We start from the raw sequence: 25,685 nt of genomic DNA, 5'->3' as shown, positions 1-25,685 counted from the left end.
GGGCCTGGGTTCGATCTCTGGTCAGGGAACTAGATTCCACATGCTGCAACTAAGAGTTCGCATGCTGCACCTAAGACCCGGCACAGCCAAATAAATACATAAATTAAAAAAAAAAAAAAAAGAATCCACCTTCCAATGCAGGGGACGCAGGTTGGAACCCTGGTCGGGGAACTAAGATCCCACTAAGCTGGCGTGCCACAACTACTGAGCCCAAGCACTCTGGAGCCCGCCCGTCACAACTAGAGAGAGAAAAACCTACATGCCACAAGTAGAGAGAAGCCCACACACCACAACGAAGAGCCCACATGCTACAAAGAAAGAGCCTGCATGCTGCAATGAAGGTCCCGCGTGCCACAACTAAGACCTAATGCAGCCAAAAATAATTTTAAAAAGTAAAAATTAAAAAAAAAAGTGACACCGAGAAGGGAACACAATATTCTAAATGTGGGCCGCCTAGCACAGCCTGGGGGCTTCTGTGGGCCTGCTCTTTCCTGCAGTTAATGTGGCCTAAACCTGAATTTGGTTTTTAACCAGGACCTTCAGTTATTATGAATGGCTCTTAAGCACAATAGTTTGATGTGTTCTCGGCTTGCAAAGCGAACTTTTAAAAGAAAAAACTGCTACTTTTTTTGCAACATATTCTAATTGTAGAGAATACAGAAAAATGTTCATAACAAATCAAAACCTTCCACCGTCCAAATGTTGAGAGAGAATCCTTGTTATTTTGGTCTATTTTGTCTCTGATGGTTCACTCTGCATATCTGTGTGGTTTGGAGATTATAGCCTTTATGTGGTTTTGCATACTTATTTTTTCACTCTATTAACAAACATTTCCCTTCTTATTATCATTATCTGTGATCCTCATAAAATAAACGCTGCAAAGATTTATATAAAAGGATGTTTGCTGTGGCATTATCTATGATATTGAAAAATTAGACACAAGCTGTATTCATTCATTCAACAAACTTTTGTTGAGCTTCTATTTGCCAGACACTGTTCTCATTGCTGGAAATGTGGCAGCTAGTAAAACAGACAAAAATCCCACTGTTGTGGAGCATTCATTAGTAAGCCAATAGTTCAATTCTCCTAGGTAATAGTTTAGTAAAACACCCCCATAGGCTGGAATTTATGCAGCACCCAAAATCACGTTTTTGAAATATTTAAAGGTATGAGAGGGACTTCCCTGGTGGTCCGGTGGTTAAGACTCCACACTTCCACTGCAGGGGTCATGGGTTCTATCCCTGGTCAGGGAACTAAGATCCCACATGCTGTGGGATCATGGCCGAAAGAAAGAAAGAAAGAAGGAAAGAAAGAACGAAAGAAAGAAAAGAAAAGAAAAATAGGATACAAAGTTGTAAGATGCTAGCTGATAAAAAAACATTTATGGAGCAGACAGTCTTCCACAAGCCACTAATCATTATGAGTAGAGAAAGGTACCTTTACAATAAAGACATGGATCAGACACTACCTTAACCAAGTCAGCATCGCCAAGTGTGGGACCAGCTGACATCCTATGCCCTTGGTGTGATGCTCGGTGTTGACACAGAAAACTGCATTTGGAAGTTCCAGCCAGAAAGGTTCAGCCTGAATTGAATCATGAGAAAAACACTGGTCTACTCCGTACAGGGGTCAGCCTCCAGAACTGACCTGGACTCTTAAGAAATGTCAGGTCTGGAGAAATGGTCTAGGTCAGAGGATGTTGTTGAACCCAAGTTCTTGTGCCCAACGCACAGTGAGGCGGAACAAACCGAAAAGTCAGAGTTTGGAGCAAAGTTTATTGCAAAAAACATGCAAGCTGAGTTGTTTTTTTTTTTTTTTTTTTTTTTGCAGTATGCGGGCCTCTCACTGTTGTGGCCTCTCCCGTTGCGGAGCACAGGCTCCAGACGTGCAGGCTCAGTGGCCATGGCTCACGGGCCCAGCCGCTCCGCGGCATGTGGGATCTTCCCAGACCGGGGCACGAACCCGTGTCCCCTGCATCGGCAGGCGGACTCTCAACCACTGCGCCACCAGGGAAGCCCAAGCTGTTTTTCTAGGCAAAATTTGGGGGGGAGGGCTGAAGGGTGTGTGACTTTCCTCTAATTGGTTAGTGGTGAGGTAGCTGGGTGGTGTTCCAGGAATCTGAAACGTCAGCCTTCTGGTTCCAGCCAGTCTGGGGTCTATGTACTTGTGCTCAGCCTGAAGTTACCATCCTCCGCCAGGGTGTGGGCCCGAGCTCCTGTAGAAGAACTCAGAGATTTGTATCAGACTGCTAGGCACATCCTCCTCCCTCCACCCCAGGAGGAGCCGGGACTCTCCCCCATGGCTGCACTAGTGTTTCTTGACTGCCTTTCCTTTGTTTCTGCATTCATTCACTCCTGTAATTAGTAACTATTTGAATCTGCCCTCTGGAACTCAGGGAAGGTCTAGGAGGCTGAAGCCTTCTTCCTATAAATAAGAAACGGGGGACATGCAAAGGCTTTTGTACCCTAGAGGGCCCCACGGGGTCCTGCTCTATTTCAAGGACACCAGAAAGACCAAGAAGTAAAGGCAGTGCCATGATCCTTGATTGGACTCTGGATGGAGGAAAAAGACATTATTGGGGGGCTTCCCTGGTGGCACAGTGGTTAAGAATCCACCTGCCAATGCAGGGGACATGGGTTCGTACCCCGGTCCGGGAAGATCCCGCATGCCGCGGAGCGGCTGGGCCCGTGAGCCATGGCCACTGAGCCTGCGCGTCCGGAGCCTGTGCTCCGCAGCGGGAGAGGCCACAGCAGTGAGAGGCCCGCGTACCGGGAAAAAAAAAAAAAAAGGGGGGCCAAGAGGGAGTTGAGATCTTGGGGGGAGGTGATGGGGCTGCGGGGAAGGTGTCTGCCCTGGTGGGAGTGAGGCTCTGGGGGAGGTGAGGGCATGGGGAGGGAAGACTACAGTACAGGGGTGAAGTCCTGGGGGTGAGGCTGCACGGGGAGGCCTTTAATATCCAGAAAGGCCAGGAATTCACGTCAAGTGGCCCAGGCGCTCTTGTGCACACACACACCCATGCACGTGCACACACTGACATGCACACACATGCACGCTCTCACACACTGGTCCGGGTCCTCTGGAAGTCTAAGCATATAGGCTGCTGTCCTAGACTGTGAGGCTTCTTCCTTCTCACCATTGCTCTTTTCCAATTTTAGGAAACGGGCGACTGAGAACCGTAGCAGAACAGAGCCGACCAGAGAAGCGTTCGTCTAGCGGGTGGCCCAGCGTGGCCTGACTGCCCATCATCTGCAGACCCACGCAGAGCTGTGGGGGTGGGAGAGGCCCGAGTCCCTCGCCCTGTCCCTTGCCTCGGCTCCTGCAGATGGGCCAGTGGTGGTGGCTCCTGGGAGCCCTGGACACCCTCAGGTACCCCACCAGGAAGTGCCCAGACCCCCTTGGGCTCTTGGCTCCTCTGTACCCACCGACCAGATTAGAAGCAGCAAGAGGTGAGGGCCCAGCTGCCATCTCGTGTCTCACCCCTATGTGCTCTGCCTTGGGGTAAGAGTGGAAGCCTAACTCACCACACGGAGTGCAGGACGGGGACAGCTGTCCCCTCAGAGCACCAGCATTCTCTCCAGGGAAAGGGGCTCCTGACTCATTTTTTGCCTTTTAGCTCTCATCTGCCTGGCTGACCGCATCAGACACGGGGACAGGGTGCTGGTTTTGGAGCACACACAGAAGCACAGGGGCAGGTGACAGCCTTTCCCCTGCCACTACCTGCCAAGGCATGCCAGGCCCGGAAGACTCTTGGGCAAGCCACAGGACAAAATGAAGACATTCTGAAAAGCCTTCAAGGCCAAGGGACCCGGGTGTGGCCCAAAGGATGGGGTGAACAGCAGGGGGCCCCACTGCTGGAGGGTACCCCCATGTCCACACCCAGGCCTTTCCCTGAGCTCTTTTTCAGTGCTGGGACCTCTCCACGCCCCCAGAAAACCAAGGCTGGCGTGCTGTGGGCTGAAGGCAGTGGTGCTCTTGTCAAGAGGGGACACGGCCTCATAAGGGCTCAGCTGGCACGGCCGGCTCCCCTCCAGAGGTCCAATGAGCTGCTTGGGCTTCTGGAGGCTGCTAACAACGTCCCAGGGCGAGCCCACCACGCACGCTGGCTGAAGCACAGACTGCAGAGTACTCTTTTAGGTGGAGTGTTGGGGGACCTGGGAGCAGGGGACACTCAGAAACCAGGGTGTGTCCAACACAGTCTGCAACAATGATGACGGCGAGGCCAGGCCAGAGGGAGGACAGCGGCTCTGCCACCCCTGTGCTGCCCTGCGCACGCAGGGCGGAGACGCCTGGGGCGGAGCAGAGAGAACGACACCACACAGGCCCAAGGATAACTTAGTTTATGGGTCAAGCCAAATGCAATGCAGTTGTTTTCGTTATTTTTTTTTTAACCAAAATAAATAAATCAGATCTGTCCCTGTGACAGGTCAGGGGAGCTGGCCCCCCGCCCAGTGCCGCCCCTCACTCCGGCCCCTCCTCTCCCCCTTCGGCCCAGCTTTGGCACAGCAGAGAGAAGGATGCTTCGGAGTCTCCATCGTGTAGAAGGAAAGAGGAAAGGAGGTGGAACCGGAGGTTAAGGGAGGGCAGGACCCAGATGAGCAGCCTGCGCCCTGGCCCTAGAGCCCCGAGTGGCGCTTCTCGCCACGCACACCCCACGGACCCGAGTGCCACCCAGCCCCAGGCGGGTGGAGTGTGCACGGCCCCTGTGCACGGCCCAGGACCCTCTCGCGGGGAGGAAGTGGACGCTGAAGAGAGCGGACCCGCCCTCTCTGTGCAGGTCAGTCTCGGCCCGTCTCCCACCAGCCGGCCCTCGGCAGCGCCCTCTGCTCACTACACGGTGAGGGTCCTGACACAGCCCTCCCACCCCACAACGCCTCTGACAGTGGTGGCTCCTCCGAGGGGCCTGGGGCTCAGCCTGAAGAGAGGAAGCCACCCTGCTGGGTGACAAGGACTGCCAGCACAAGGGTGTGCCACATGGGGTGGGCCCTGGGGGTGGTCCGGGGGGGAGGGCAGATGTGACCCTCCCAGGACTCCTGCGGGGGCTGCCTCTCCTCGCCCCGCTCTCCACTGCCTCCCTGAAGGCTGCTCAGCTGGACAGAAGTCACAGAGCCTGGGGAGCACCTGGCCTGGGGGGCAGCCGAGCACGTGGGGGGAGCAGCCTAATTCCTATGTGAGTGAGGGGGCGTGTGTGGTGCAGGGACGGGCACTGGTGTGGGCGGCGCGGAGCACTATTCTTTAGTGGAGAAGCAAGGGGCGGTCGTGAGGTGGAGGGTGGCCTGAGAAGCCCAGGCAGCATCTACGAGAACTTCTTGAAGGCATCCAGGTCGAAGGCCGTGTCCAGGAGGCGCTGCAGCTCCGTGAGGTGGGTCTTCTTGTTGCCGGTGGCTGGAGCCGCCGCTGGGTCCCGGCCGGCGTACCTGAGGGGAGCGACAGTGAGCGCTGATGGCAAAGGCCACCGAGGGGCCCGGGCCTCCCTGCCCTCCCCAGGCCCCCGCCGACTGCCCGCGGCCTTACCACACAGGCTTGGCGCGGTTGATGGTGGTCCGCAGCCTGGGCTTCACGTAGTCGTAGTAGCCTTGGTTCTTGTGCTCCTCCTGGCACCAGGCCAGCTCGGCGCTGGGGTACTTCTGCACCTCCTGCAGCAGGAGGTCGAAGGGGAAGGGCGACAGCTGGGGAGAGAGAGAGGCGCTCCCGTCAGGAGAAGGTGCTCAGAGTACCGGGCGAGGCTGGTGTCCTAGAGGGGCTGGTGTCCCAGGTGAGGAGCTCAGCGACCCCTAAAGGATGTTCTGGAAACTCTGGGAAAGCTCTGGGGTCCAGACACCCAGAGGAGGAACGCCAGGACCGGCCTGGGCACCACCTGCCCTCACCTGCTCGATCCTCGTGATGGCCACTTGCTCTGCCATATCCCGCGCTTTGCGCTCTCGGGTAAGATCATAGTACACTTTGCCGGTACAGAAGAGAAGTCTCTTGACGTTTTCTGGGTTTTGGGCTGCAGGGCCATCTTCTGGGATCACCCGCTGGAAGTGGGTACCTACAAGAGAATCCCCGCAGCTGGGGGTTTGCTCAGGGCTTAGCTGAGGGTGTCCAGGGCCCTCCCTCCACGAGGTGGGGCTGTGCCACAACTGACACCAGAACATTTAGTTTCTGAGGGTTAGGGCTCTCCCCCTCTCGCCAGCCTGTGATGCCCTTGCATTAATCCACACTGAGAGAGCCTAAAAGGCACAGTAGGCAAGGCCAGCCTTGGAGAGCAAGTGACATCAGTTCATTCTTCAGAACGACCTGTCTCAGACTTCAGGGACAACTAGGTCTAGAAGACCATCCCATGACCACTCTGCTCAGACTCCTCATGAGTTTACAAATACTAAAACTTTCCACACTGGAAACTAGAGCAAATACTCAGATGCTCACGGCCGGGACCATTCCCCTGCGAACAAGGCCGACTTCAGGAAGCTGCATTCAAAATGAGGGGTTCCTTTAGTGACACATAAGCAACACACAACATGCTCACGTTCACGTACACACGCAAATGCTAGGATTAGAAGGAAACTACCTTCACATGAGAAAGGCCAGATATGAGAAACCCACCGCGAACATCATACTCAATGGTGAAAGACCAAAAGCATTTTCCTAAGACACAAACAAGGCAAGGATGTCCGTTCTAACCACTTCTATTCAACATAGCACTGGAATTTCTAGCCAGAGCAATTAGGCAAAAAAAAACCCAACAACAAAAAAACTAAGAAGTATCTAAATTGGAAAGGAACAAATAAAATAATCTGTTTGTTTTACATGTAGAAAACCCTAAAGATTCCACATACAAAAAAACCCTGTTAGAACTAATAAATGAATTCAGCAAAGTTACAGGATAGAAAATCAACACTCAGAATTCAGTTGTATTTCTATGAACAATCCGAAAGTTAAGGAAAAAAAATCCCATTCAAAACAGCATCAAATAAATAAAATTACTTAGGAATAAACTTAACCAAGAAAATGAAAGACTTGTACACTGAAAACTACAGAACATTACTGAGAGAAATTAAAGAAGATACCAATAAATGGAAAGTCATCCATGTTCATGGATTGGGAGACTCAATGTTGCCATGATGTTAACATCATCAAAGCAATCTACAGATTCAACGCAATCCTTACCAAAATCCCAATGACAGGGACTTCCCTGGTGGCACAGTGGTTAAGAATCTGCCTGCCAATGCAGGGGACAGGGGTTTGATCCCTGGTCTGGGAAGATCCCACATGCTGCGGACCAACTAAGCCCATGTGCCACAACTACTGAAGCCCATGTGCCTAAAGCCTGTGCTCTACAATAAGAGAAACCACCACAATGAGAAGCCCACGCACCACAACGAAGAGTAGCCCCCGCTCACTGCAACTAGAGAAAGTCTGCGTGCAGCAACGGAGACCCAATGCAGCCAAAACTAAATAAATAAATCAATTTATTAAAAAAAAAAAAAAGCTTCATGACATTGAATTTGGCAGTGATTTCTTAGATGTGACTCCAAAGGCACAGACAACAACAAAAAAAAGAGAAAAAGTGGACTTCATGAAAATTTAAAAATTTTGTGCATCCAAAGAAAACACACAGGGACTTCCCTGGTGGTCCAGTGGTTAAGACTCCACACTCCCAATGCATGGGGCACGGGTTCGATCCCTGGTTGGGGAACCAGGATTCCACATGCCGTGCAGTGCAGCAAACAAACAAACACACAAACAAACAGGCCTGGAAAAAAAAGACTATACACAGATGGAAGAAAATAGTTGCAAGTCACATATCTGATAAGGTATCGATATCCAGTAAATAAGAGAGAAATCTTACAACCCAACAACAAAACCAACAACCCAATTAAAAAATGGGCAAGGGTTTAAACATTTTCCCAAAGATAACATACAGATGGCCAATAAGCACATGAAAAGATGCTCAACATCACTAATCATTAGGTTAACAAAAATCAAAACTGCGATGAGGGGCTTCCCTGGTAGTGCAGTGGTAGAGAGTCCGCCTGCCGATGCAGGGGACACGGGTTCGTGCCCCGGTCCGGGAAGATCCTGCATGCCGCGGAGCGGCTGGGCCCGTGAGCCATGGCCGCTGAGCCTGCGCGTCCAGAGCCTGTGCTCCACAACGGGAGAGGCCACAACAGTGAGAGGCCCGCGTAACGCAAAAAAAAAAAAAAAAAAAGGAAAAAAAACTGCGATGAGATACTACTTCATGGTCACTAGGATGGCTATTATGAAACAAAAACAAAAACCAAGAAAACAAAAACAGAAAACAGTAGTGTTGGCAAGAATGTAGAGAAACTGGAACCCTTGTGTATTGCTGTGAACCACTATGGAAAACGGTATGGTATGCCTGAAGAATTACCATATGACCCAGCAATCTGCTTCTTGGTATATACCCAAAGGAATTGAAAGCAGGGTCTTGAAGAGAGATTTGTACACCCATGTTCATAGCAGCATTATTCCCAATGGCTAAAACGTGGAGGTAACCCAAGTGTCCACTGACAGATGAATAGATAAAAAGTGGTATATAAATACAACATAACATTATTCAGCCTTAGAAAAGAAGGAAATTCTGACACCTGCTACAACATGGATGAACCTTGAGGATACTGTGCCGAGTGAAATAAGCCCGTCACATAAAGACACATACTGTATGATCCCACTCACATGCAGTTCCTAGAGGAGCCAAACCCACAGAGACAGAAAGCAGAACGGTGGGTGCCAGGGGCTGGGGAAGGAGTGGTGATGGGGGAGTTCTTCAATGGGTGCAGAGTTTGTTTGGGAAGGTGAAAAAAGTTCTGGAGATGGATGGGGTTGATGGTTGCACAATGACGTGAATGTGTTTATTAATGCCACTGAACTGTACACTTAAAAATGGCTAAGATGGTAAATTTTATATTATGTACATTTCACCATAATAAAAAAATATGGGAAAAAAAACAAAGAAGGGATTTACCTTGACCAAAGATTAAAGGGGGCTCCATGGCTGGGAGCAAGTGGGCTCCTCTGGCCCTGTAAGCCCAGGGATGTGCGGGGCCACTGTGTGCTGTGTCAGCCACCTGATGTCTGCTGTCCAGAGGGAAATCTCAATGCTGTGGGCCTCACCTCACACCACTAAGCTGCCATGTTATGTGGCAGGCCCTACCCACCGCTGCTTCTCCTCTGTCCCTGGCGGTGAGCTGCCATCAGCCCCCCAGGAGCAGTGCCCAGGCAGCAGCGTGAACTCTAACATCAGACTCACTTCACTGCCTCTGAAAGAGTCCTGGGGGGTGCACCCAGGCAGAGGCCACAGACCCCAGTGGGACGCGAGACATGCTGTTTGACCAATTTGCACATGAGCTCTGACATCCAGGCTGTCGTGTTCAGTGGTCTTTACCCAACAACCAAAAAATGTGGCAAGGACCAGAGTGAGACTGACAAGTATAAGCCCCCCACAGAGTAGCAGTGAAGACCCCCTCCAAATGCCCACCCCCCTCAAGCCTACCTGGAAGCATCTCATCAAAGCTGGATCTGGCCTCAGGGTGCCGCAGCAGGGACTTGGGGGTGAAGATGATTAACTGAAACACAGAAGCACAGGCTCAGGTTCTAAGGATTCCAGAAGGAGGGCCGATAGCAAGGGGCTGCCCAGGCATCGTCTTCAGAACAGGCATCTAGTGCTGCCCTCCCAGCTCTACGGTCAGGGGGATCCGCAGGTTAGAGGTGAAAAGAGAACGAAAACAGGATGATGCGGCTTCCCCTTGTCCCCTCTCCTCTGCCCTGAGACAATGGGCATCCACTCCTCCAGGGTCTGTCCCAGCCTGCTCGGAGCCCTGGGTGCCCCCTACCCTATACCTGGGGAAGACCCCTGAGCCTTTCCTGGACGTCCTTGCCTGTGGCCAGGGCTGTCCTGTCCCGTGGGCCTGCCTGGCCCTGCACTGTGACCAGCAGCAGTAGGGGGCATTCTCCCCTTGGACCCTTCACTCACACTCCTACTCACCCTTCAACACCTCACCAACGAGACTGCTTCCTGGGGACTCTCTGCTCCCTTGGCCCCTGCGGGGGCTCAGCTCTCCTCCAAGCTCAATGCACCATCTATGACCACCCGCCCACAAGTCCATCCTCCCATTGGGCTGGGGCCCTGGAGTTCTCAGGCCAGGCCTCTCTGAGCTGGGACACCCCCAACTGACCGGCTTCCGGAAGGGCAGGAGAATCTGGCGACGCAGCACATGGAAGAAGTTGCCAGGGGTGGAGCAGTTGACGACAACCCAGTTGCAATCATACAGCTGATTTATGTCAAAGTTGGTTTCCTTAAGGTCCTGGAGCAAGGAGGGAAAAGGGCCAGAGGCCAGGTAGCACTGGGCACCCTGTCGCAGGGGGCATCAAGGCAGAGGGCCTCACGGCCGCAGCCTTAGGGTGCCACAGCTCCTCCAGAGATGCACACACAGGGGACACTGACGAGAGCTCGGCCAGCCAGCCCCACGCTCTGAATGGGATTCTCAGTCCCATGTAATCCCTATTTCTCTGAAAACTACTGCCTGGCCTGGGACAGACACAGCCCCCTAAAACCAATTCTGATGTTCCTTAGAAACAGAACCCCCCAAATTTCCTTTTAGCTCTTAAAGTTTCACTAGAATCACCCCAGAGTTCTTTCCTCTCAACTGTTTGCCTGAATCAAAGTACAGGCAGTATTACTCCTAGAAGCTTCTGCTGTAGCTTTCAGCGCCTCTGCTTTCTACGGCAGCAGGGACGACCGGAAGCAGCCCGGCACTGTCTTCTGTGCTCTAAAAAGGCCTCTCACTTTGTGGAGAGCAGCAGGCTCAGGGCCCACCTGCGACTCCTGAGAGGCACAGAGCAGTCGTGCCTTCAGAGTTGCCCACAGACGCCCAGGTGTGCCACTCACCGGCAGCACGTCTGGGTCATCATTGCACATCTGCAGGAACCGCTCCGGCCTGGCGGAGGAATGTTCCGGACCCTGGAACCAGACACACAAGTTACAGATCAGGAGCTTCCCCCATGCTGACCGTTGCATTCAGTACATCTCTTCCTTAACCAACTTGCTCATTTTGGTCTGAAAAACACCAAACTGTCTCTTTACTGCTGGCAGTTTAATTCCTTCTCCTCCTGCACATGGAGCGTGGAGGGGGCGTTTCCACATCAGGACAGGGCCCAGCACTCCTGGTTCCTCCTGGTTTCCAAACCCGATTCTTAAGCAAGCCCCCCACAGGGCCTGGCGGAGGAGGAGGGAAGAGAACAGGGAACACCGGAGCGTGGGAGGTCCCCGTCCGCACCGCCACTTCTCATCAGTAACGGAGCAGGACCTGCCTCTTGCCTTCCAGGGGAGATGGGGAACACCAGCAGAGCCCGTACGGTGCCAATTTCGGGGTCAGGGTCCTAGGCAGGCCCTTCCCACGTTCTAGGTCTGCCGGGAAGGGGCAGGGGCCTCACCATGCCCTCCATGCCGTGGGGCAGCAGCAGCACGATGCCGTTCTGCCGCACCCACTTGGCTTGTCCCGGGCAGATGAACTGGTCGATGATGCACTGGGCCGTGTTGTGGAAGTCACCAAACTGGGCCTCCCAGAGGACCAGGGCGTTAGGACTGGCCATGGCAAAACCCAGCTCAAAGCCTGCAGGGCAGGAGGGAAGGAGAAGAGCGGACAGGAGTCAGCTGGTGGGCAGGAAGGGGGCTGCGGGGGTCGGGGTGGGGAGTGGGGCAGAGGTGAGGAGGGGGAAGGGGTGGCCGGGGAAGCAGGGGGCAGGTGGCAGGGAGGGGGGCCTCGCAGGCTGGGGTGCTCACCCAGGACCCCGTACTCGGACAGCGAGCTGTTGCACACGGTGTAGGGGGCCTGGTTGGGCCAGAGGTGGTTCATGGGGATGCAGGTTCTCTTGTCCACATTCTGGTCATGCAGCACGTGGTGGCGATGGCTGAGGGAGAACAGCACAGATTAGCAGCAGAAGCCAGCCCCGTGCACTGCCGCGGGAGCACAAAGCCCCGTTCTTAACAGAAGCGTCTAATCAGAGCAGGGAAAGGGTGCTTCTGGGTCTGAGCAATGGGATCTAATGACTGTCTCCTGGCAGGGATTTTCTTCTGGGAGAGGAACTCCAGAGCCCTTCCTTTCCATCTCCCATGCTTTGAAGGGCCCACAAGAACACCGAGACCATTACCTAAAAGTGCCCCGCTCCACATCCTGGCCGCTCAGCCGGATATGGATGCCCTCCTTCAGGAGGGAGCCAAAAGCCATGTACTCTGCCAGAGCCCAGTCCACGGTCCTGTTCTTCACCAGCTCCCCACGGGTCTTCAGGATGCGGCTCAGCCCTGCAGAGACAGGGTGCTCACCAGCCGCCAGGCACACCCTCTCGGGACAAGAGCTGAGCTTCCTTCGGTCCCAGCTTTTGGGAGTCCTGACTCACCGGGAGAGTGGGGAAGGGAGCTGAGTGGAGACCAGGCCAGAGAGGCTGGGACATCCCGTCCCTTCCTCCACTGCTCCGCTGGCTGAGGACCTCGCCGGGGCAGGGGTGAGGTGAGGCGAGGGCTTCCCTCATCCAGCCACCCCGGCCTTGAACGAAGCAGGGACCTAAGGTGGGCGAGGACTGGTCTCATGCTGGGACACAGTTGGCACTGGACTCGGCCCAACACTTCCAAAGGTCCGGGTGGCGCCCTTACCTCCGTGAATGGTGAAGTTCTCCACAGGCACGGAGCTGGCCACGTTCCCAATGTGCGTGAGAATATCCTCCGTCAGGCCCGTGGAGGGGCAGGTCATGCTCCTGGGCTGCCCGTCCAGGGTGAAGAAGCCTAGCAGGGAAGGGGCAAGCTGACACACAGGTGCCACTCCTCAAGGAGCCGTGGGCACGCTACATGCTGTGGAGCGGTGGCCAGGACCGAGAGCCGAAGTCAGGGGTCTGAGTCCAGGGCCCACAGGGTGTTGTGGAGCGGGGACGGGGCTCACTGGTGGCGTTCCTCACTCACCAGGCCAGGGCGAGTCCAGCCAATGCTTGATGTGCAAGATCTTCTCGTCCTTGGACCTGGTGAAGGCCTCCTCACAGATCTTGTCATACTTGGAGATCTCCTCCTGGAGGGTCGGGCCCGACACAGCCATCAGGGCTGCTCTGCACAGGGCACGCCAGCCACACGGCCAGTGTGCGCCTGCGCTTCCTGAGTGCAGAGTCCCTCAGACTCCACTGGCCTCCAGGCCTTGTCCTCCCGACACGCATCAGCCCTGAGGTCTGCGGGGAGCTTCCGTTTTATTGTTTTCATTCCCATAGCTGCTTCTCCACAGCTGCTGGCTGCAGATCCCGCTCTAAGTTGGAGCCCTGTCCCTGCTCACCCTCTCGCCATATTCTTTCTGACGAGTTCTCATGGCTCTGAGCACCGCCCCTGATCCTCCAATACTTCCGACTCCGCGCTCTCCGTCACCCTGCATGGGCCTTCGCACTCATAACCAGCCAGAACTGACCAGGACACAGCAGGCCCTTTATGAGTTGGATACCTCATCAGCCTCTCGCCCTCTCACCCCTGTGCACTGGACTCTGTAAGCCAAGGAGGCCACTGCCTTGTGCCAAAGTGCCCTCAGGTCCCACCTCCCTCACACAACTCCTCAGTAGCCTGGACTCTCCAAGAAGTTATGCACCGAAATGCTGTAGTTGTAAATATTTCACATGTTCTCACTTGGATCCTAATTACTCTGCAAAAGTGAGCATTTGCCCTGTGGTGGGCCTTCTCTATCCCTCCTTGGCTCTGGAAAGGCCCACTGGGACCAGAGCCAGGGACGCACCTCATACTCAGGCTGGTTGACCACGCCCTGCGACACCAGCACCTCGGCATACTTCTGCAGCACAGGCTTTTGCTTGCGGATCTGCTTGTACATGAGCGGCTGTGTGAACATGGGCTCGTCCATCTCGTTGTGGCCATTGCGTCGGTAACACACCTGAACACAGCCAGAAGATGCCAGCATCACGGACCATGTTGGCCGGGACCCAGGACCCACGAGGACCTGCCCCATTTCTCCTCTGTGACGCCTCAGTTTACCTCTTCTAGAATTAGGGTCCTGTCTCTCTCTCCTTCACTCGCTAGAATTGCTTTGACTGTCACATGAGATGAAACGAGGGTGACCTGGGACTATCTCGGGACAGGATCCCAACTACCTTCTTCCCCAAGTCAGGTCACCCAGGCCGAAGATGCAGGAGCCCTCAGGAGGGGCAGTGAGGTGCCCTGGCTCTAGGGAGCCCTGAGCCCTCTCTTCAGGACACGGGCTAAGGTCACTCACCAGGTCCACCACCACGTCCTTGTGGAAGGTGCTCCTCCACTCGGCTGCCACCTTGCACACATACATGACTGCCTCCGGGTCATCCGCGTTCACGTGGAAAATGGGGGCATTCACGACTCGGGCCACATCAGTGGGGTAGGGTGAGGAGCGGGCCATGCGTGGGTCGGTGGTGAAGCCGATCTGCAAGGGACAGGCAGCTTGGCCAGGGGGCTTGGGCATGCTGCTGAGCATGGGCGGGCCAGAGCAGGCCCACCCTCCAGGCCAATGGGAGGGTGGAACCAGGACAGGGGGTGGAGCCGAGGGCGGGGCAGGAATGTATGTGTCTGAGGGTGAGGGCGGGGCTAGGCAGGCAGGGTGTAGCCTGAAGGCCACTTGCTGGAGGTCACTTGGCTGCCCTTGGCCTACTCTAAGACAGTTCCCAAAGGCTATTTTTTTTTAACTGTTTTTTTTTTTTCCTATTCTGGTAACAAAATTCATACACGTTCAACAGAGTTTGGAAGACAGTTTAATGAAAAATTAAACAAAGTCACTACATTCTACCAGGTTCAGTGTAAATATTTTGATGTTTTCCTTTCCAGATGATTTTCTTTGCATGCATACACATGAAATATAAATATAAAATTTCAGATCCTATCATTTCTGTAGTTTTGCACTTTGGTCACTTAACATTAGCATTTTTTTCTTTGAAAAGAAAATTTAAAGGCCTCACCACTTAGATGTACTAAAACTTAATCATACATTCGTAATTTTATAACCTGCATTTAACATTTATTTTCATGGGGACTTCCCTGGTGGTACAGTGGTAAAGAATCTGCCTTCCAGTGCAGGGGATGCAGGTTCATTCCCTGGTCGGGGAACTAAGATCCCATGTGCCACGGGGCAACTAAGCCCCCGAGCCACAACTACTGAGCTCACATGCCTCAGCGAGAGAGCCTGTGTGCCACAAACTACAGAGCCCACGCGCCACAACTAGAGAGAGAAAACCCGCACGCCACAACTAGAGAGGGGCCTGCGTGCCACAACGAAGAGCCCGCACGCTGCAACAAAAGATCCCGCATGCCACAGCTAAGACCTGATGCAACCAAAAAAATAAAAAAGAAAATAAAGAAAACAAATACCTAAAATTTATTTTTATGAACTACTTCAAACATATAGAAAGTATGATAATACTATAATGATCACCCATGAACTCACAAGCCAAAATGAGCAAATCTTAACAGTTTCAGGACTTTTTATACATTTCTGCTACAGCTGGCCCACACACAGGGAGCACGGCCCTGGAAGTGGAGGACATAGTTTCTACGTGTTGCAATATGTATTCCATGTGTCCATAAACAATATATAGTATCTTCTTAGGCTTACTGTTCACTAAAATTTTGATATCATTCAGACTTATGGAAAAGTTGAAAGCATACAGAGAACTCCCACACAGTCTTTACTCAGATTCACCAACTGTTGCCATTTTGCCCCTTTTCTTATTCATGCTCTTTCCATTACGCACGCACACACACACATTTTTCCTAAACCATTTGCAGGTAAGTAGGAGACATCCCTATTCCCTAAAACATGGACATTTCATTACCAGCCAGAGTGAAGTTCTCGGCCCAAGCAATTTAATATTACAGAATACCATTATCTGACCCTCAGTAGACACATTCCACAAATTGTCCTAACGATATCTAGTCTTTCTTGCCTCAGTCCCGTATCCAATCCAGCACATCACCCTGCATTAGTTGTCACCTCTCTCTAGTCCCCTTTAATCTTGAAGGCTTCTTGCTTTTCTTGGTTTTTCATAGCACTGACATTTTGGAAGAGTATTTCCATGTCTTTTAAACCATAGAGATATATAGTCTATGTACCTTACATATGGTGTCATACTCTATATGCTGTGCAAATCCTTTGCAACTTGCTTTCTGTTCAATATTTATATTCATGGTTCATCCAGGTTGAAACATGTACCTCTACTTCCTGTAGTAGAGCTTAGTGAAATCTAAGTACTGAATAGTATATACCACAGTTCACTTATCCATTCTCCTGTTGTTGGACATTTAGTTGTTTCCAACTTGTGGTTAATACACTGTTACTGTACACATTCTTACAGAGGTTTTCTCCAGCAAGCACTGAGTTTCTCTGCAGTACTCCTAAGAAGGGGAAACTAAGCCACAGGGTCAGAACATTTCACCTAAATACCATCGAGTGCTCTCCAAAGTGGTTGTACCACTCACCCTCCTACTAGCAGCATGAGTAACCTGCATTTCCACTCACCATGTTGTGATCATTTCCCCAGGATATTAAATATTTTAACGATTATATAATACTGCTTCCTACGGCTTTGCCAAAATTTATACAAAGACTCTTTGGTTTTGATAAACATTCTTTTTTTTTTTTTCCTAAACATTTCCCTGAAAAATCTTTTCTTAAAAAAATAAATTTAGGGCTTCCCTGGTGGCGCAGTGGTTGAGAGTCCGCCTGCCGATGCAGGGGACGCGGGTTTGTGCCCCGGTCTGGGAAGATCCCACATGCCGTGGAGCGGCTGGGCCCGTGAGCCATGGCCGCTGGGCCTGCGCGTCCGGAGCCTGTGCTCCGCAACGGGAGAGGCCACAGCAGTGAGAGGCCCGTGTACCACAAACAAACAAACAAACAAATAAATAAATTTATTTATTTTTGGCTGCATCAGGTCTTCGTTGCTGTGCACGGGCTTCCTTTAGTTGCGTCGAGCAGGGGCTACCCTTCATTATACTGCACTGGCTTCTCATTGCGGCGGCTTCTCTTGTTGCAGAGCATGGGCTCTAGGTGCATGGGCTTCAGTAGTTGTGGCCCGTGGGCTCTAGAGCGCAGGCTCAGTAGTTGTGGCGCACGGGCTTAGTTGCTCTGTGGCATGTGGGATCTTCCCAGACCGGGGCTCGAACCCGTGTCCCCTGCATTGGCAGGCAGATTCTTAACCACTGTGCCACCAGGAAAGCCCGATAAACATTTTTTTTTTAGTAATTTTTTTGTTTTTTGTTTTTAAAATTTATTTTATGTATTTTTATTTTTGGCCGCGTTGGGTCTTCGTTGCTGCGTCCCGGCTTTCTTTAGTTGCGGTGAGTGGGGGCCACTCTTCATTGTGGTGCGTAGGCTTTTTGTTGCGGTGGCTTATCTTGCTGTGGAGCACAGGCTCTAGGCACACGGGCTTCAGTAGTTGTGGCACACAGGCTCAGTAGTTGTGGCTCGTGGGCTCTAGAGCATGGGCTCAGCAGTTGTTGCACACAGGCTTAGTTGCTCTGTGGCATGTGGGATCTTCCCGGACCAGGGCTTGAACCCATGTCCCCTGCATTGGCAGGCGGATTCTTAACCACTGCGCCACCAGGGAAGCCACCCCACCCCGCCCATAAACATTCTTATACAAAAGCATTTAGCAACTGATGGCTTCCTTAGAAGAAAAATTCAGAAGTGGAAATCCTACATATGTCCTTAGAGAAACAAGAGCCTCAGCAAAGCACGTCTTTCCTTTCCTGCTACAGATCTTACTGGCCCCATGTCATGACTGATGTTATCAAAAACAGTAAAAAGATTTAAGAACACATTAGCAAAACTGTAGTTTTTACAGAAGTCTGAGAATTCTTTCTTTATTTATTTATGATGAATTGCTTTTACATAAACTCCTTTATTACAACGACTAAAGAAAAGATTAGAAATAGTCACAAACTGATGAGAACATTAAAAAAAGATGCACCAGGGAGAATTCTGATGAGCACTTACAGAGAAGCTTGATCAATCCCATGGTCTTTCTGGGTCTGGGTCTCCCCATAGGGAAATGAGGGTAGGGACCAGGTAAGACAGTGACCATAATATGCACATTACAGCTAGAACATCACAGAAAGTGAATTGCTTCGAAGTTTTGAGACCTCAGTCCCCCAGCTGCCCTCCCCAATATCCACCACTGTTACTGGCTTCATCCTTTTTATTTTTTAAAAATATTTATTTATTTGGCTGCGCCGGGTCTTAGTTGTGGCGTGCGGGATCTAGTTCCCTGACTAGGGATTGAACCCGGGCCCCCTGCACTGGGAGCTTGGAGTATTAATCACTGGACCATCAAGGAAGTCCCTGACTTCTTCATCTTTAAACACACATGGTGGGTGTACGCATACCCACCCACTCACACACACACACGGAGATGGAGCTATACTCCACATTCTGCTCTGCACTTTTTTCCCCCACTTACTGTGTCTTATAGTTCATTTCAACAGTATATATAGATCCTACTCTCTCAAATGGTTTTATTACACTGCGGTTGCAGTTAACTTACATTAGTGCTTATTTACGGGCCAGGCACTATTCTGAGCACTTTATGTATATTAATTTATATGTATTAATTCATTTAAGCCTTGTAACACGTGGATGGATGTATCATAAATTATTTAACCAGCTCCCTACTGATGTAGGGGTAGAAATTCTGGTTTCTAGTCTTGCTGCACCAGTGATAGCTTCCCACAATGCCCCTGCATATTATTTACTTATTTCAGCTTTGTACATTTATTTTTCCTTCCAGTTTTATTAAGATATTAATTGTGCAGCAGTGACATATATATTATGTACATATAATATATATATATAATATATATAATATATACAATATATATTATATATATATATTATATATATATATATATTTGGTGGTGGGGGGGCCACACTGCGTGTCTTGCAGGATCTTAGTTCCCTGACCAGGAATCAAACCCGGGCCCCGGCAGTGAAAGCACCGAGTCCTAACCACTGGACAGCCACGGAATTCCCCAAGTGATATCTTTAAAGAAATCTCTCAGTAGACATTTGGGAGTGAGTGTACTAGTAGGAAAACCCCACAAACTGGAACTGCTGGGTTTGAGAGTCAGATGGGACCCTAGAGCCAAATGGTCTATCCTGGTTGGAGCCCCGTTTCCTTCAACCCTGCAGCTCTGTCCCTGGCTGCCCGCATCCATGCCACTACCCCTGCTCCCACATGGGCCGGGCGCTCTGCAGCTTTCAGGGCTACCGCATCGACCTGCAGATGCAGCTGGGTGGGCCTGAAGGCCCCAGAGTCGGCTGACTAAGGCCCTCACCCAACCCGGACCCTGCACCTTCTTCCCTGTCTCCTGTTTTCAGTGTCTTCCCCACCCTATTAAATTTTATCCGGTGCAAAAAAAAAAAGGAACAGGGGGCTTCCCTGGTGGCGCAGTGGTTGAGAGTCCACCTGCTGATGCAGGGGACACGGGTTCGTGCCCTGGTCCGGGAAGGTCCCACATGCCGCGGAGCGGCTGGGCCCGCGAGCCATGGCTGCTGAGCCTGCACGTCTGGAGCCTGTGCTCCGCAAGGGGAGAGGCCACAACAGTTAGAGGCCTGAGTACCGCAAAAAAAAAAAAAAAAAAAAAAAAGGAACAGGTCTGACTGTTGGAAGTTCTTTTCATTCAGCTGAAATCTGCTGCTTCCTGGTAATTGCTATGCATTGGTGCGGACTCTGCCCATTATATTCCTTGCTTTGTGAAGCATTCATTTATTTGAAAACAGCTCTTATGCTTCTAGGAGTCTTCCATCTTCTGGGCTATGTGGTCACGGCTTCCTTTTAGGGTAATTTTCCAGACACTATGCCATCCTAAGACTCTCTCCTCTGGACACAGTCTCACTTAAGTTCAACTAAAATGCTTAACCTTCTGTCATAAGAAGTTTGATAAACCAAAGGCTTACCTGTACTGTATTTGTGTAATGTGATTCTTTTTTTGGTGGTACGCGGGCCTCTCACTATTGTGGCCTCTCCCATTGTGGAGCACAGGCTCTGGACACGCAGGCTCAGCAGCCATGGCTCACGGGCCCAGCCACTCCACGGCATGTGGGATCTTGCTGGACTGGGGCACGAACCTGTGTCCCCTGCATCAGCAGGTGGACTCTCAACCACTGCACCACCAGGGAAGCCCATGTAATGTGAGTCTTAAATTGAAATACTATTAAATGTTTATATTGCCAAGAAGGAAGGTTTCAAGTCAATAAATAAGAAATAAGAAACTAGAAAGAGAAGACTAAATTAAACCCAAAGCAAGTAGAAGGAAAGAAATTACAAAGAGCAGAAACCAATGAAATAGAAAACAGGAAAACAACAGAGAAAATACAATGGAATCAAAGCTGTTCCTTTGACACCAACAACAAATCTATATAACCGAGAAAAAGAGAAAACATACCAATTACCAATATTAGGAATGAAAGAAGGGATAAAACAACAGACCCTGATAGAGAACATTGCAAACTTTATGCTCATAAATTTTTCAACTTAAATGAAATGAAAAAATTCCATGGAAGACAGAAGTAACCAGAGCTCACTCAAGAAGAAACAGATAACCTGAATAGTCTTATATTTACTAAAGAAATGGAATTTACACTTAAAAAAAAGTGCTCATAGGGACTTCCACTTCTGGAAGATGGAGGAGATGTACCTTGCCCTCCTTCTCCTGCTAATAAGTACAATTAAAAACCCAAGGCATTATATATATAAAACAAACACTGAAGGTAGACAGAAGCAAGCAGATCAGCTGGGGACCTCAGGTCCTGAGGAATGACTTGTGATCATTCCCAGGGCTACCTTTTTGCCTCATATAGGCCATATTTAGGGCTAGAGAAGCAGGCAACTCAGAAACGCCAACAGGCATAGCAAAAAGAAGTTTCAAGGAAAGTGGCTCTCTCTGGCCAGAAGACCAGGAACAGGCTGCCTAGCAGTACAGAAGATTTTTAGACAATTACCACCCTGCTGCAGCCAACCCCACAGAAAACCCTGTGGCAACCCCCACTTGCCCCAGCAAAGGCCCGGTGTCCCCAGCAGTCCCCCTAGGCTGCTGGTAATTAGGTAACCACTCCATCCCTGGTGTTAGTGGAGGCCACTTGGGAAGCAGTAACAAAGCACCCTTGTCCCACCCTCCGTCCCCTCCCTTCCCTGGGTATCAACAGACCTGGGGTGGGGAACCTGGACCCGTACCCCACCTGGCAGTAACAAGTGTCCCCCCACCCTGACCCGAAATGTCCAGAGGACACCTGCTATAACAGGAGATTTAAATAAGATTCTGAGTTTCATAACATATCCTCAAAATGTCTGGTTTCATAAGAAATCACTTGTTATACCCAAAACCAGAAAAATCTTAGCTTGAATGAGAAAAAGCAATCATTAGAAGCCAACACTGAGATGACAGATTTTAGAATTACCTGACAAAGACTTCATAAAATTAAAATTCATAAAATTCAAAGCAAACTTCCTAAAAATACCTCAATAAAAATTATGAACATGCCTGAAATACATGAAAAAATAGAAACTCAGCAAAGGAACAGAAGATACAAAAAGAACCAAGTGGAAACTTTAGAGTTGAATAAACAAAAACAAACAAACAAACAAAACCCCCCCGGGGGGGGGGGGTGGAAATCAGGGAAAAAAACCCCAAACCTGAATGGAGGTGCTCTATAGCAGAATGGAAGGGAGAAAGGAAAGAGTCAGAGAACTTAAGGATGGAACAGAAATTACCCAATCTAAACAAATGGAGAGGGGCTTCCCTCGTGGCGTAGTGGTTAAGAATCTGCCTGCCAATGCAAGGGACACAGGTTCGAGCCCTGGTCTGGGATGATGCCACATGCCACGGAGCAACTAAGCCCATGTGCCACAGCTACTGAGCCTGCGCTCTAGAGTCCGCGTGCCACAACTACTGAGCCCACATGCCACAACTACTGAAGCCCGTGCGCCTAGAGCCCGTGCTCCACAGCAAGAGCAGCCACTGCAATGAGAAGCCCGTGCACTGCAACAAACAGTAGCCCCAACTAGAGAAAGCCCACGCACAGCAATGAAGACCCAACGCAGCCAAAAATAAAATAAATAAAATAAATAATCAAAAAAAAAAAAAAAAACCCACCAGAAAACGCAACCAATCAACCAAACAAAAAACTCCTGGGATGGAATTCACCTGACTCTGGAGACTACTCATGGAAAAACTTTTTTCTTTAAAAAAAAAAAAATCCCCCTGTGTCTTGGGCTTCCAATTCCTGTGAATGATCTTTGCTGTACTCTGTCCAGATTGAAGACCATTCCTGTTAGCATCTCAGCCCCTACCCAAAAAGCAGTAAAGACTCTCTGTGTTTGGTCATCTGTTTAAAACACAGTTCAGAGATAGGTTGTTTTTAGACATTTCTCTTTCCTTGGCACCTTTTCACTATCTATTTTATAAAACAACCTATAATGAATATTTCCATTAAAATTAATATTTTAAGAATATATAATGCCATGAGAAAATACTGTGGTAAAAAAGAAGTGGATATAAAACTGTGTGTATAGAACCCAGTTTCTTAAAAGAGGAAAGCCATCTATATGCTTGTGGGTATGGAAGAAAATATTCTGAAACAACACCATGATCTTAAACACTGTAATTAAAATCTCTCCACTTTAAAGAAAGTTTCCTGTTTGTCCAAGTTTATTAATCAGAAAACAACAAATGTATTAAATGATGAAAACATGTCATTCTAAGTAAGGCTGATGTGAGCGTAGAAGCCTCAGGAGAAAGTCTAATTGATGCTGTGGCCTCCACAGCCTTCTCTGCTGAAAAGACCCCAGAGCCCGCCTGGAGCCCAAGTTACCTGGTTGTTGACGACCACGTGGACAGTGCCGTGAGTCGTGTAGGACGGCAGGTCACTCAGGTGGAAGGTCTCGTACACGATGCCCTGGCCGGCAAATGCAGCATCCCCGTGCAGAAGGATGGACATGACCTGCAGACATGCAAAGGAGACCCCAAATGTGACATGGTCCTGACCACCACGTCCACAAGGCACACTGGAGATTCAGTCACAATCCACTTTTCAAAAAATGATATATTTTGAGATAATTTCGAATTTAGAAAGAAAATGGTAGGAAGACACAAAGACCCCCAGGACCCCCCCGGCACCCCCTTCCCCCTGAGGATGTGCCCCACGAGGGTGCCCTCCATGTCTGCACACCAGCCATCCTGCCATCATCTGCTGCAGAGCCAATGCCCACCAGCCCTGAACCCACCACGCAGGAACCTCTCATCAGGAAAGCAATGCTGGCCCAGACCCCACGTGGACGTGCTCTTAGGGCCACGCCTCTTTAGCCTCTCGGCCTGGAGCAGCCCATTGTGTCTCCCGTCTCCACGTCGCAGACAGGCCTTGGGCTCCGATGGTCCTGTGTGACCAGACTCAGGAACGGTGCATTCTGTACCAGGACGCCGGAGCTGGCCTACCCCACGTGGATGAAGTTGACTTGGATCACCTGGACAGGTAGCTGTCTGTTTCTCCCTTTTTTTTTTTTTTTGGTCACGCCGCGCGGCATGTGGGATCCTAGTTCCTCAACCAGGGATCGAACCTGCACCCCCTGCAGTGGAAGTGCAGAGTCTTAACCACTGGACCGCCAGCAAGTCCCTGTTTCTCCCTTTAAACTCGCCATTTCTCCTCAGCAACGAGAACAGTGAGGAGAACTTCTAGATCTTCCTCCTCCCCACACCTCCGCCCACCCAGCAGCCTGAGTGGCACCCCTGGGATGCTGCCAGGTGTCACTCCTACCTTCACGCGCTGGCATTCCATAAGAGCTTTCTCTTCTCGACTTTTATTTATTTGTATTAATACGTGCTCACGGATTCCTGTTTTATTCAACTGGCTGTAACTAACTAGTATCTGTAGTTGTTTGGACGCTCACACCGTCCCAAACTTGGCGTGGGGGTCCCGTGGCACCTGGACAGGCCCCATGGCTCATGGGGGCCTCCTTGCTTTCTGGCACAACAGAGATTTCAGCCCCCTGCTGCACTGTTCCTGCCCAGCCCTGGAATCAGACACTTCTCTAAGGAGCCTGGTTCCTTCGGTGGAGGACGGCACTGAAGACTAGTATGTGTGTGCCCATTACCTCTAGAACATCACGCTTCTAGGCTCTTTCAGCGCAGAGCCAAAAGCCAGATGTACAGGTTCACGCACACAGAGATTTCTAAATCTGTACACTGTACAACTACGATACCTCCAATTCCAAGCCTTTTTCTGGGCCTTCCTCCTTCCGCATTTATAAACACCTACACCGTGAGACACTGTTCCCACTGTCCTCAACACATTACCTGCTTGTTTGGTACAGCCCCACGGCCCTGCCACCCCTGCTCCTTGACGCCCTCTCGCTGTGTTTCCTCAGCTCCTGTCACCTCCCTGGTCCGCAGCACCAGGAAGGGAAGGTCCACGTGCTCTTCAGGGACAAAAATCTAGATTTTTTTTAGCAGAACCCCATGTGTCCTGCCCTGAGGGACACAGGGACGCTGTCTGGGACAGGTGAATGTGGACACAAGTGTCGGGTCTGCGCAGGGACCTCCTCAGAGGATTGCAGCCTTGCCAGGACCCAAACGACCAGGGGCCATGGCGCCTCTTCCTGCTCGCCAGGACGCGCGTTTCTCTGCAGAGCCTTCTCTGTACAACCTCGGCCTTCTGCCGTCGGGCACCTCAGGGTCAACCTCCCCTCTCCTCACGCTGTTTCTCTTGATCCTCTGGAGAAGCTGTATTGTGCCCCTTGCTAGGCTGCACTCAGTCCCTTGTGTTCCCTCAGCGCAGCGCTGCTTGCTAAAATCACACACCCTGGCGGCCCGATCTGGACCCAGGTAGGAGCAGGCCTCCGGCCGTGGCAGGCCACCTGCGGCGCTAGGGAGCTGCTTCCCCACACGAATGTCCCAAGGGCCACATCAGCCCTGAGCCAAGCTGGGTCAGGCTCAGTCTTGCACCAGGTTATAGAACAACCTTGGCCACATTTATAGAAATTACATAGTTTTTTTCTGAAACACTGAAGGTTATGTAACAAATACTCCAGCTCCCTGGATTCTGGGTTTAACAGAAATCAGATAATTGCCTAAGGGTTTGGGAAGAGTCGCAAGGAGAGCAGGTGTGAAGGGCTGGTGGGGTCTGGACCCGCCCGCTGAGCACGGGTAAGGGTGGGCTCAGATAGAGGGGCGGGGGCAGGGGCCTGGAGGGATGGGCCGTCCACGCCAGGCAGGGCACTCCCACGGACAGGGCACTCCCTCAGACAAGTGCCTGGTGACCACACAGGGCTAATCAGCCTCTCCTGGCCTCACAGGATGGATTGCTGTGATCATCGGAAGCATGTTAGATACCCTCCACCACTTCTCCCTAGTTATTTCATTCCTTTTCAGGATGTTTCCAGCATTCTAAGCAAGCGATGCTGGAGTGGTTTTTGTCTGTAATTTATCAATGTGGATGTCACAAAATTTTCTGCAATCTTGTTCCCTTCCCTGGCCCCGAATGCCTGGGCAAGGGTCCCAGCCACAGACAGCGGAAATGCTGGAGGCACTGGTCACTGATGCTGGTTTCCTCCCTATCCGTCCCCGGCCACTGTGTCACTGGTGGTCTCGGGGGCTGCACGGGAAGCCACTTTCTACCCGCTTGGAGTTTCTGAGGCACCGT

The 25,685-nt window shown here is 51.0% G+C and overlaps 1 protein-coding gene across 4 annotated transcripts in view; it reads right to left on the bottom strand.

Moving 5' to 3' along the window:
- Positions 1-5,293: 5,293 nt before the first annotated feature.
- OGDH (oxoglutarate dehydrogenase) overlaps positions 5,294-25,685 on the bottom strand; it is a gene marked incomplete at both ends in the record, with an annotated part of 59,000 nt that continues 38,608 nt past the window's right edge. For all 4 annotated transcript variants that reach the window (XM_079710940.1, XM_079710942.1, XM_079710943.1 and 1 more), the window contains 14 exons: positions 5,294-5,414; positions 5,512-5,666; positions 5,865-6,028; positions 9,494-9,566; positions 10,176-10,304; positions 10,889-10,960; positions 11,434-11,612; positions 11,783-11,910; positions 12,151-12,301; positions 12,650-12,778; positions 12,953-13,055; positions 13,758-13,910; positions 14,250-14,429; positions 22,863-22,991. In XM_079710940.1, the coding sequence (XP_079567066.1) occupies positions 5,294-5,414; positions 5,512-5,666; positions 5,865-6,028; positions 9,494-9,566; positions 10,176-10,304; positions 10,889-10,960; positions 11,434-11,612; positions 11,783-11,910; positions 12,151-12,301; positions 12,650-12,778; positions 12,953-13,055; positions 13,758-13,910; positions 14,250-14,429; positions 22,863-22,991 (1,866 nt within the window). The remainder of the gene's footprint in view (positions 5,415-5,511; positions 5,667-5,864; positions 6,029-9,493; positions 9,567-10,175; positions 10,305-10,888; positions 10,961-11,433; positions 11,613-11,782; positions 11,911-12,150; positions 12,302-12,649; positions 12,779-12,952; positions 13,056-13,757; positions 13,911-14,249; positions 14,430-22,862; positions 22,992-25,685) is intronic.

Source organism: Hyperoodon ampullatus, assembly GCF_949752795.1.
Source record: "Hyperoodon ampullatus genome assembly, chromosome: 9".
In the NCBI taxonomy this organism is placed as follows: domain Eukaryota; kingdom Metazoa; phylum Chordata; class Mammalia; order Artiodactyla; family Ziphiidae; genus Hyperoodon; species Hyperoodon ampullatus.
The sequence above is the reverse complement of the archived record's forward strand: the minus strand, read 5'-3'. Positions and strand labels throughout refer to the sequence as shown.